Below are 12,487 nucleotides of genomic sequence, written 5' to 3'. Positions count from 1 at the left end.
GCCCATGCCCCAACCCCAGTTTGTGTGTGCTGGGATGTGCTGCAGCCTAGCCCAGTCTGCTCCACCTCCCATCTGGCTTTCATGCATACCTGTGGGCGCTGCAGTTCAGCCCAGCCCACTCTGCCCCCAGACTTGGCCCACATGCATGCTGATGCACCTTGCCCAGCCCAGTCCACCATCTGCCCTGGCTGTCATGCTCACAAGTGAGAGCTGCAGCATAACAGAGTGGTGTCCACAGTTTTCCTACCAGGCCTGCTCTTAGTCCTGACTCATGGAACTTGCCAGGGGTATTATGGTCCAGCCTGGCATAACCTGGGCCCAGTTCTGGCACTTGCCAGTGGGTGTTATGGCATAGCTTAGCCAACCCAGATGTTGAGACTCCAAGCCGGGCCATGGGTTCTAATTCAGTCTGGAAAATGCTGCCTCTGGGGCACGGTTGGTAACTGGAAATGTGGCTCTCAGTTCCCCCCGTGCGCTGGTCCCCTGAGTCGGGATGTGCAATGAGGGGGGAGCAGCTGGTGGCCACGGTTGTCCTAACCTCAGAAAGCTGCCTCTGGGCTGCCTTCTGTGCCCTCTGCGCTCACAGAGTGGGCTTCCTGTGGCAGGGGCAGGGCTCTGTCTCTCCAGAGGGGCTGATGGGCAGCTTTGGCTTTAGGGGTACAGCTGGAATCTAGAAGGTGGGGCTGTCCTTCTTGGGCTTGATTGGTTGGCTGATATCCTCACACCATATTGATCACTTGTTCAAAAGAGAGCTCCTCTCCACTCAGTCTTGCCAGCACCCACAGTGGCTAAAGCTGGGAGCCAGGAACTCAGGCCGGGTCTCCTTATGTGAGTGGCAGGACTCGATCACCAAGTTTCCTGGGGTCTGTGAGAAGGAAGCTGGAGTCAGGAGCCAGAGCTGGGCATGGAACCAGGCGACTCTGATGGGGCCACAGGCACCTTCACCTGTGTGTTGGCTGCTGGGCCACACACCTGCCCCAGGACTGGCAGGAGCGCTTGCTGTCCTCTCCCTTGGCACCTAATCTTTCCTCTCAGTTTGCACATGGTTCGGACAGGTCCCCGTTTTTAAGTTCAGGGCAGGTGTGAGAGGCCGGAAGAGACTGGAGTCATGGGTTGTGGGGACCCACATTGTTGTCTGCCACACAGTGGGCATGTCTGAGCTGAAGGGCGGCTGTGTGAGCAGGGAGCCTGGTGACCTCACACCTGCAGTATGATAGTGGAGGTGCCAGGTTTTTATAAGCATGTCATACAGGATGACTTCAAAGAGATCTGGGGGCTTAGCTCTTTGTTATCTGGAAAATTCTTGTAAGGAAAGAGGCCGTTCTCTCACCTCCTCCAGTTCTGCAGGCCTGACCTGGTTGTGTGTCCAGCAAGCACTGCGCTGGCCAGAAGCAGAGGCTGCTGCCGATAATCAGAAAGTGTACGAATCTGGAAGGCAGGTAGGCGGCCAGCTTGCAAAGTGTGGGTTTCTCTGGTGAATTGCCATTCTCTGCAGACAGTGTCATTTTACACAATTTTCCTTTTTTAAAAAATGAATTAATTTATTTTTATTAGAAAGGTAGATTAACAGAGAGAGAAAAATCTTCCACTTGCTGGTTCACTGACACCAGGAGCCAGGAGCTTCTTCTGGTTCTCACATGGGGATGTAGGGTCCCAAGGCCTTGGGCCATCCTCTTCCGCTCCCCCAGGCCACAAGCAGGGAGCTGGATGGGAAATGGAGCACCCAGGACACCAACCAACGCCTATATGTGATTCCAGCACTTGAAGGGGAGAGATTTGTCAGTTGAGCCACTGTGCTGGGCCCACATAATTTTCCTTTTAAAGCCCACTTCTGGGAGATGTGTTTTGGTTCTGGTTGGCTTGCTGGTTTGTGGATGTTTTTTCCATTCATTCTTTCATGCCGCTGGTATTTACAGAGGGCCGGCCTCTGTGTGTGCAGTGAGGCAATCAGGCAATCAGGCCCTGTCCACCTAGGAGGATAGTAGGATGTATGGCGAGGAAGGTGGGACCTGGTACCTTGGTGTACATATGAGAAGATTGACTGCAGCTGAGGGCATGACCAGCCCGAGGTCACAGGAGGGCACCATGATCAGCCCAAGGTTGTGTAGCCTGCAGAAACTGGGAACAGAACAGAAGTGCAAGACTCTTATTCAGCTTGCTCTTCCCCACTCTCCCATTGCCCCCATGTCTTCCACCTGCTGGTTCACTCCCCAGATGCCTACGAAAGCCAGGACTGGGTCAAGCCAGTGCGGGGACCCTAGAACTCATTGCAGCTCTGCCACTTGGGTGATGGAGACCCATCTACTTGAGCCATTACTCGCTGCCTCTCGGGGTGCTCATTAGCATTCTAATATGGGGTGTGGACATCGCAGTGGGTGTCCCAAATGATGTCTTAGCCAATGTACCAAAAACCCACCCTAAAATGGTTTGTGACAAATTAGTACACGTTCATGATAAAGTTTATGTGGTTCAGAGGGTGTGAAGTGTAAAATTAGAGTCCCTTAGGCCTAACCCTTATGCCTTCTCCTTAGTGGGAAATTCATTGGCTTGATCTTGGAAGACATTACTGGGAAGATGTAAAAGCACAGGACTGGGGCATGGTGTTGTGGTCCAGGGGGTTAAGCTGTCACCTGCGACACAGATGTCCCATAGCGGAGTGCTGGTTTGAGTCCCAGGTGGTTTGCTCCCTATCAGGTTCCCTATTAATGGGCTGGAAAAGTGGCAGAAAATGGCTCAAGTACTTGGGCACCTGCACTCCATGGGAAACCCAGATGGAGTTCCTAGCTCAAGGTGTTGGCCCGGCCCAACCCTGGCTGCTGAGCCTTGTTGGGGAGTGACCCAGCAGGTGGTTCTCTTTCTTGCTCTGTCATTGTACCTTTCTTCCTTTCTTTTTTATGTTTTTGTCATTGGAAAGGCAGATTTACAGAGAGAAGGAGAGACAAAGAGGAAGATCTGTCTGCTGGTTCATCCCCAAGTGGCCGCAATGGCTGGAGCTGAGTCAATCAGGAGCTAGGAGCCAGGAACTTCTTTCAGATCTCACATGTGGGTGCAGGGTCCCAAGGCTTTGAGCCGTCCTCCACTGCTTTTCCACAAGCAGGGGGCTGGATGGGAAGTGGAGCAGCTGGGATACGAACCAGCATCTATATGGGATCCCGATGTTTAAAGGGGGAGGATTAGCCAGTTGAGACACTGCACTAGACCCATCAGTCTTCCTTAAAAAAGAAAAAAGAAGAAGAAAGAACAGAACACTTAAAAGTGTACTCATGATATGGGCTGTGCTAGAGGAAAGAGTTATTATATTTATTTGAAAGATTGGAGTGACAGATAAAAATAGAGAGAAACAGAGATTTTCAATTCATTAGTGTGTTCCCCAAAATAGCCATACTAGCTGGGGCAGGGGCAGGCTGAAGCCAAGATCTAGGAGTTTCCTCTGGGTCTCCTATGTGTTTTCAGGGGAGTGAAAAGTTAGATTATCTACTGCTCTTTTCCCAGGCAAATTAGTAGAGAGCTGGATCAGAAGTGGAGCAGTTGGGTCTTGAACCAGAACCCAAAGGGGAGGCCGGTGCAGCAGGTAGAGGCTTATCCTGTGCACCATGGTGCAATCCCGCTCCCCATCCACTGCTTTCCGAGGTGCATTGGCAGGGAGCTGGGTTAAAAGCAGAGCAGCCCAGGCCTGAATCAGTGCTCCGATGTGGGATGCCGGTGTAGTCCTGTAGGAAAGATTTAACTTAGGGGTCCTGCTCCAGTGGGTTCAGGAACACTGATTGACACATGAGCAGTAAGTGGTGAAGAGAGAGGGGGCAAGGCCATTGCAAGCAGCAGCCGCAGATCCTGGCTTTCCGCATGCGTGTAACAGACATAGCGGTTCGGAGTGGGGTGCTCATCTTCCATTAATTTTAGGAGCTCCAATGCTAACACCTTAAGAAAAGATTTCATGGCTGCCCAGACACCCTCAGCAGGCCCCAGTGGACATCGCATTCTCAGACTGGGGGAAGGGGTGGTCGGCCGGGGGGAGGCAGAGTGCAGGCTGCATCGTTGCCTGGATGCTTGGCTGGCGCTCACAGAGGTGTTGGGGTTCCCAGCCACACCTTTGCAGAAAAAGGAACCTTGAGCTGGGCCCCTTTTGAAGTTGCAGTTTCTTTGAATTTCCGCAGAACCCAAGCAGCAAGAGGCGTTTCCTTTTTGGGAGTTGAATCTGAGAGGTAGGCTGAGCTGGGAAGACTGCCTCACCCAGTGCGCAGGGCTGGGAACTCCACTTGCTCTCACCAACCATTTCTCCGACTGGGACCTCGGCCCAAGCCCACTCTGAGCAGCTGACTCGCTCAGGCTGGGGAGGAAGCCAGTGGCTGGAATTCAGGGTGTCACCCTGTTGCAGGTGTCAGTTGATACTCTTTGCTAGAGACCAAACCCAGCCCAGAATTCATTTCCCAGCATGCACAAGCCAGAAGGGCAGGTTGAAGTTTGGCTTGTAAGTGGACAGAAGGCTGGCTCCTTAGCCTGTTGCTTTGGAGGACAGTGCATAAAGGATCAAGTTGGAAATACTCTGGGAGCTTCTTAGGGCCACTGGGCCCTTGATCCTCCCTTTGATGGTGGAAGCAAAGCAGAACAGCCTCCCTGCAGGTGGGAAACACCGTACTGTTGGGGCTTTGCCTTGGACTTCATGAGAAAGTGGTTCACTCTCCCTCCAGGCTGCTTTTGAAATTCTGATCCCAGCCCTAGCCTGCCTCCCACCTCAAGCAGGCGAATCTGCAGGATAGGAATGTCATCCATGGGGACAGAACCTTCCATGTGGCACATGTGGGACCTTAGGGCAAGCATGTGCTGTCTACCGATTGCTCTCAGGTTTCCTCGTGCACCTGCTGTGTGCTGTAGGGGGAGGGGTTGGTAGTCTTCACCTCCAGAGCGGCGGCATCGCAGTGAGTGCCTTGTCCGTACAGCCTGCACAGTACCCAGAATTCTGTTCTTGCCTGGGCAGTAGGGGTGGGGCCTCCACTTTTCCCACTGTCTTTCGGCCCCCAAACCAGTCTGGGTGTAGGATGGATAATGCGGTAATAGATAGAAACACTCTGCAGTACAGGCATCTGGCTCATAGGGGCAGGGGCTGCCAAAACTTGAAACCGTGCAAAGCCACAGCTGTCTTGGCTGAAAAAAATAAGGCATGAAACTCAGCTGAGAGCCGGAGCTTTCTGGCTTCTTGGCTGCCCACCTCAAACCAATCGCTGGCTTAGCTGTGCTCCGAGGTCTTTTGCCTCTGCCCAGCCAGAGGCTTCTCCTTGCAGATTCGTCCCTGCTTGCTTCTCTCCTTGCTTGCAGACTTTGCGAGGAGTCTGGCAGTGCTGGTCTTGTGGCGGTCACGGTCCAACTGTGGCAAGGCCTGCACTCCCCATCAGCACATCCCGGTTCAGTGGACTCTGCTGTGATGCCTGGGGGCCAGCTTGAGTGGGGGTGCAGTGACGTCAGTAAGCAGGCATGCCCATTTCCCTGGGCTGTCACAGCAGATGGCCACCACCCAAAGGGCCTGGAGCTTGCCAGGGCTTGCCCTTGGTAGTGAAGGAGGCAGGGGTCTGACATCGTGGGTTGAAGCACCGAGCCCCTTCCTCCTGCCTGTAGGGAGGACCCTTTTTTGCCTCGTGCTGGTCCAGCCACTTCCTCTGTGTGTCTCTGTCTGATTGAAGGACACCAGTTCTTGGATTTAAGGCTCACCCTAAATGTAGGATGATCTCATCTTGGGACTCTTAACCAGCCCTCTGTCCAATTAAAATCACATTTGTTTCTGAGGTTTGCTTACTTATTTATTTAAAAGGCAGAGTGGCAAGGAGAGAGAAAGAGAGCGAGAGAGAGAGAGAGAGAGAGAATTTTCCCATCTATTGGTTCATTCCCCGAACAGCTGCCATGCTGGAGACTGAGCCAGGCCCAAAGCAGGAACCTGCATTTCAAGCCAGGTCTTGCATGTGAGTGGCGGGGACACAATTCCTGAACCCGTCACCTACCACCTCCCCGCCATGCACGTGAGCAGGAAGCTGCATTTGGACGTGGAACTGGGCCTGGAACCCAGGCAGCCTGAGGTGTGGCTAGAGGCGTGGTGACAGGTACGCCCAGCAGGGTGCTCCCACCCTGGTTGGTTTCCCCAGGTAGTGTGTCTTAGGGTTGCCTGCATTGGACCTCCATCATGGCCGTTTGCCCTGGAAACCCGGACTATGGTCCATAGCTTGCTGCACTGTCCTCGGCCACCTTCTTGATGTGGTTTTCTTCTCCAGCCACCGCACCATCATTTTCGCCAAGTGCCCCCATACCGGCTCTATAATACACTCCTTGTTAGGCTGTACCAGTGGCCATGGAAAGCCTGCAGTCCAGAAGAGCCATCAAGCTGCCTAGTCCAGGAGGGTTGCCCAATTGGGAACCACAAATTGGCTGGGGACTGGTGGCCACAGCTGTCCCCCTGGGGGAGGTAGCCCCCTGGGCCTTCTGGGTTTTGCATTCACTCACAGCAGGCCCGGTGTGCCTGTGCAGTGGTTCACAGCCCCCTCCTGTTGAGCTGGCCCCTGGTGTGTGCTGAATGGTGTAAGGAAGAGCCTGGGGCAGCCAGAATCTGTGTCTGTGAGTCCTCCCTGCACCCCATTCCTCATGCCCAAGCAGCCTCTCCGCTCCCCGCCGTCTCTGGCCCCCCGACGACCTGCGCTCATGCCGTTTTTCTCCCCTCCTTTGAAGTCGGAGGCTCAGACTCACGGCAGGCAAACAGGATGTTCTCTCCCACACGTTCAGGTTTCAGATGCTGCCGACTGCACCGCATCCTGCTCAGGCCGGGTGGTGGGTGCCATCTCTCGTGGAACTGGCACGGAGGCGGTGCAGGGCTGGGTGCCCTCAGACAGCTAGGTTCTTCAGCCCCGCTTGGAGCAGGTGTCCTGAATGATTAGAACCCATCAAATGCTTAATTTACTGTTCATAAGTGCACTGGGAGGGAGTGAGTTTAAAGGATGTCAGGATTTTGCTACTCACCCAACAGCCCCACCTGGCAGTGAGCAACATTCCAGACACTTCTGGAATATTCCGCTTGGTTGAGCTTGTGTGCATGCCACAAGGGAAGGCACCAGGGTGCACGGTGTGGATGTTTGCCCTGTCGAATCTTCTTGAGAGTTGAGTCAAAAGGCCTGAGAGCAGGATGGTGTTTGGTGCTGCCCTGGACCTGCTCAATCCGAATCTGGGTCTCTGGGTTGGAGTCCCAGCTCTACCTCCAGTTCTAGCTCCCTGCTAACAGATACCCTGGGAAGCAGCAGGGGCGGCTCCAGAATGTGGGTCCCTGCCACCCACGTGGGAGTCCTGGAGGGAATTCTGGGCTTACCAGCCTTGGCTGTTGTGGGCATTTGAGGAGTGAGGCAGCCAATGGAAGATCTCTCTTTATCATTTTAAATACATTAAAAATTTTTTTCATTGATTATTTATTTAAGACAGACAAGCAGGGATAAAGAGAGAGAGAGAGAGAGAGATCTCCCATCCTCTGGCTTACTCCTTAAGTGGCTGCAATGGCCATGGCTGGATTAGTCCAATGCCAAGATCCAGTTTCTTCGGGATCTCCAACTTGGGTGCAGGGGCCAAGCATTTGGGCTGTTGTCCACTGCTAGCAGGGTGCTGGATCGGAAGTGGAGCAGCCAGGACTCGAACCAGTGTCCGTATGGGATATCAGTGCTACAGGTGGTAGCTTTGCCTGCTATGCCACAGGGGTGCCCTCCTTCCCCAAATAAATGTAGTGTTTTTAAAAACAGATCCAAGAGACAGATGAAGGGTTGGCCCTTGCCAGCAGGAAAACACTTGCCCTTGTGCTTCCTCCCTCCCGCTGGCGGGCCAGGAGAGGAGCCTTGGTGCGGGGTCAGGTGGGAGAGCAGAGTGGGTGCTGTGCAAAGGGACCCTACCCCAGAGAAGGTCCAGAGGACAGCAAGGGGGACGTCAGTGCTTGGGAAGCCCCAGGACCCGCTGTGGTGCCAGCATATGTAAGCTTCGAATCCAAGGGACCCAAGGCCGCCTTGGGCTCCCTCTCCCAGCTGACACCCATCCCCTCGGCCGCCCTGCCTGTGTTCATAGCAGCTGCAGGTCTCTCTCCCCGAGACATGCTCCTGTGGCTGCTCTGTCTGTGCTTGGCTTCTTGGCATCTTAGAGGCTTGTGTAAGATCTCAGATGTCAGGCAGATGGGGGTCTTCACCACACTGCCCTCATCTGGTACCCAGTAACTTTTGAATCACCTGCCATGGCAGCAGCCAGCTCTGTCCTTGAAGAAGCCTGTCCTTGTGATCTTTTTCCAAGTGCAGGGGAGACTCCTGGCAGAGCCCCTGCATTGAGGATGTGCATCAGGGCTGTGGGACTCTCCCCTCCCGTGGCCCTGAGCTGTGTCCCGCTGAGCTGTTGCACATCCACCAAGGCCGTGCAGGAGCTCTTGTCTGGCATGGCTCACTCGAGCTTTCCCAATGTTTATTCCTACGTCTCTGTCTTCTTTGGCACACACTAGATATTTAATAAATATTGGCTGGGATGATTCATGGCCTGGGTTAGCCCCAGCTTTCAGCATCATTTTCTTTTCCTCCTCAGATCTTCAATCTCATGAAATATGACAGCTATAGCCGCTTCTTGAAGTCGGAGTTGTTTTTGAAACACAAGCAAACTGAGGAAGAGGAAGAAGACCCGCCCGATACTCAAACTGCAGCCAAAAGGGCTTCCAGAATCTATAACACCTGACCCGGCCCTGGCCCCAGGAACCCGGGGCTGCCGGCCTGAGGAAGCTGGGGACCTCTCTGTCCGGACCGTGTGGGGTTTAGGATCGCTTTGCTCTTTGCAAGGACTGGGATGTACAACCCCTTTTGTGGGATAGGCCTGTTTTATTAACTGCTTGACCAGTTTTGCATGATGGCTAATCTTCCCTTAACGAAACAAACCGATAGCTTTGGCATTTTAGTTCACAAGACATTCCTTCAACACTGGACACTTTGAGCAGTTTTAGAACTTGATTAAACCTCTTGTGAGGCCACCAGGTGAAGCCTATGGCCGTCTCTGACCTTGTCTGTGCCTGCTGTGCCTCTCTGTGCTTCAGGGTCTTGTGTGTCCATAGGTCCACCTGGCAAGTTAACTCCTGCTGGCATGGGCTTTCCAAGGGTATTGTCTGTTGGTTGCCTTTTGGGCTAAATACTTGTTCTCCTCCTTCTTCTTCCTCTTCTTCATTTTTTTTTTTTTTAGTTGTATTGGAAAGCAGATCTGCAGAGAGAAGGAGAGACAGAGAAAAGCTCTTCCATCCACTGCTTCACTTCCCAAATGACCTCAGTAGCTGGAGCTGATTAGCTGATCCAAAACCAGGAGCCAGGAGCTTTTTCCACATCTCCCACGTGGGTACAGGGTCCCAAGGCTTTGGGCCTTCCTCTACTAGTTTCCCAGGCCACAAACAGGGTGCTGGATGCGAAGTGGAGCAGTTGGGACATGAACAGGGCCTGGATGGGATGCCAGCACTTGCAGGTGAAGGATTAACCAATTGGGGCATCAGGCCAGACACTGGGTTGCATACTTCTTGGGAACACATCCTAGAAGACGCGAGTCACTGCCAGCTGTGGCTCAGGGGTGAGGGTGGGGGTGCTTGAGTGTGAGCGTGTTCAGGGGTGCTGCTTCCTTGTGCGTGGGCTGGTGCTGGACCTGCCTGCCCTCCTGACATTTTCTGCCACTCAGACTGTTCACCTTGGCAGAAGCAGGAGCTCCAGCAGAGTGGCCAAGGAGACACATGGGGGATCGTCTGGGAGCTCTAGGCACTGACGGGGCGTTGGGGGACAGTCCTCTTCTGCCATCCATTGCCTCCTGGGGTCCCACCAAGACCCTTTCTGCGCTGCTCCTGCCATTGCTGGGCTGCTTAACCCTTTCCTGAGTTTCCAGCAAGAGAGAAGCAGGGCCAGTTTTGTGTCTGCCCTTCTCAGGAGAGGAGGCTGTGACTACGCCTGCTCTGCCGGTGTCTGGGCCAGCCCAGGGTGCTGCATTCCTAGCATCAAGTGCCTCTGCCATGCGAGTGTGGGGTGCTGCCAGGGCTCCCCAGCAAGCTTTGCTAAACTCAGAACTCCTTTTGGTGCAAACAGGGCCACCAGTCTCCACTGCTACTGCTGCCCCTCCTGATGAGACCTGCCCACTTGCTAATCTCCCCTGCTGGCTTTGCACTTTAGCAATCAAACCAGAGATAGGAGCTTTCTGAGTAGGCAACTTACATGCCCATCCCTGACCGCAGCACCCTCAGACAGAGTCCTGGATTCCATAGCCTGTTTCTTCATTGGGCTCCAGCCCTCCCTCCATGGGCCTGGGGGACGGGTGGCTTGGGGAGCTGCGTTCACTGCTGAGTGGCACCTCAGCGAGTAAGGGAGACGCCCCCCTTGGCTGCTGCTCCCACACCGGCCTCTGGCTGCTTCTTCTTCCCTCCCTGCCTCATTATAGGACCCAGAGTGAGGCAGCGACACTGGCATCCAAGGGCCTTGTCTTCGTCTTCAGAGACGTTCGGTCCTTTGTCAAGCAGTGTTCTTAATGCACTTTTAAGAGCAAAGCTGAAAAAAATACAAGTGCTAGAACTGCACTTGCACTTGACCAGTGGGGATCATACAGAGGTGTAGATCCGCCATGCCCCATTGCAAACACAGGGAGGTACAGGGCAACCCAACCAGTTGCCTTTGGAGAGCCTGTCCCGGGCAGGACCCGATGACCAAAGGGTTCTCTCTTTGACTTCACTCCTTCTAGCACTGATAAGCCCTTGAATCAGAGAAATAGCCAGAGTTGGCCAGAAGGTTGGAAAGAAAAGCCTTCTCCACACCCAGCCCCCGTAGGAGCTGCTGAGGGCCCTGAGCTGCAGAGTTTTAAATCCCAGCTGTCTCCAGCAAGCATGGCTCCATGTACTGCCTCCTCCTGACTGTCCAAAGTGACAGCAGTCACAGTGCGTGGCGGGCTGAGGCCTTACCCGGAATCTAGGGTCCTGAGCAATTGCATAAGTGAGACTGAAGCCTTGGGAACCCACGTGGCCAAGTGAGTGCTTCTGCTAAACCCTACCTTCATCCCTATGTCTGTCCGTCCTTCCATGTAAATTGTTACCTGTGATAAGCCAGGGACTTTGTGTGGCTGGCCAGGAGCCAGTGGTAGGGAGAACTTAGGCAACTGTGGAGCTTATCCATATTTTTAAAAAATGAATTTTTACTTACTTTAAAGCAGAGAGGCAAACAGAGACGTTCTACTCACTATTCTATATTCCAAATGCCCGGGAAAGCTCTGCGAGGCCAAAACCAGGAGGCTGGAAATCGGTGTGGGTCTCCCTCATGGGTGGGGGGTCCCAAGTACTTGAGCCTGCTGCCTGCGATCCGGGATGGAGCTGAGAACAGAACCAAGGGGTTCTGTTACAGGAGACCAGGGCTCCCAGTAGCATCCAGACTACTGTCCCAAACATCCACCCACTGTAGGCATTTAAAAATGTGGCTCCCTGAGCATTCAGGTGTAGTGAGGTCAGGAGTCCTGGCTGCCACTGCCATTGCCAAGGCCACGGGTTCCTCATTCCCAAGAGGAGAAAGCGCCCCCCAGGGGAAGGACCAGGGTCAAGCAGAGCCAAGGAGAGTGTGGGGCAGGAATCCCGTGTGGGGATTTGCCTGGGACAGCAGTGGGGCAAACGTAGTTTGAACTGGTCTGCTTGAATCCTCTCGGTGGGCTCAGGAGCACAGGGACTGTCCCTGGCGGGCTGGTCCCTGACCCTGGCACAATTAGGGCAGGTGGCTGGATGAAGGCTGGCCTGGAATTGGTTGGTTCACATACGAAGAACGCACTGTGGGTTGTTTACTGTCTTCATGGATTTGCCAGCCCTCGAAGGGGCAGTCTTTCCAGTGTCCGCTCCAGGTGGCCGCAGGCCCCACAGTTCCCTGTCACCTGATAGCAAGTCCTCACACACTTCTGTGCACTGTCTGCTAGCTCCAAAAGCCATGCTCCCGCCCCCGGTGCCCTGAGCAGGGAGGCATGGCCCTGTAGCCTTTTCCTCTGTGGTCTTGCATTCATTAGCTCTACTCTGCTGACCGGTCAGGCTCTGAAAAGAAGCTGTGGCCTTGTTCCTCCTCCAGTCCTGCTCATCTTGCCTTCTGCAACACAGAGCAGAAGAAGGTGCAGTAGGGTTCCCTTGCAGGTGCTTCATCCCCATTGCCACACTCACAAGACCTTATAGTGTGGGGGAGTAGCCACTGCTGCTCTTTGCTTCAGTGGTGGGGCGTGACCTGCGTAAAGTACCTGCTGGTGAGGGCTGGAGTCGGGCAACCCTGCCCAGGCTCTCTGCATGGTGCATCTTCCTTCTTCCCCCAACAGGGTCCTCAGGGCTGGGGCAAATGCTGACCTTCAGCAAGGATGCTCACTTAGTCACAGGAGACAGGTTTGGTGGGCACCTGCTACATCTGGGACCAGACACCAGACCCAGGACTTGGGGGGAACAAATGAACAAGGCCCCAAGCATGAAACT

The 12,487-nt window shown here is 54.1% G+C and overlaps 1 protein-coding gene across 1 annotated transcript in view; it reads left to right on the top strand.

Moving 5' to 3' along the window:
• The window catches only part of RGS10 (regulator of G protein signaling 10), a 34,364-nt gene extending 25,324 nt beyond the window's left edge, over nt 1–9,040 (top strand). Inside the window, exon 5 of the mRNA XM_004579776.3 lies at nt 8,578–9,040. Coding sequence (XP_004579833.1) covers nt 8,578–8,724 — 147 coding nt within the window. The 3' untranslated portion in view covers nt 8,725–9,040. The remainder of the gene's footprint in view (nt 1–8,577) is intronic.
• Nucleotides 9,041–12,487: the final 3,447 nt, after the last annotated feature.

This window comes from Ochotona princeps, chromosome 13, assembly GCF_030435755.1.
Source record: "Ochotona princeps isolate mOchPri1 chromosome 13, mOchPri1.hap1, whole genome shotgun sequence".
NCBI classification, from domain to species: domain Eukaryota; kingdom Metazoa; phylum Chordata; class Mammalia; order Lagomorpha; family Ochotonidae; genus Ochotona; species Ochotona princeps.
This window is presented reverse-complemented; position numbering and strand designations above follow the sequence as displayed.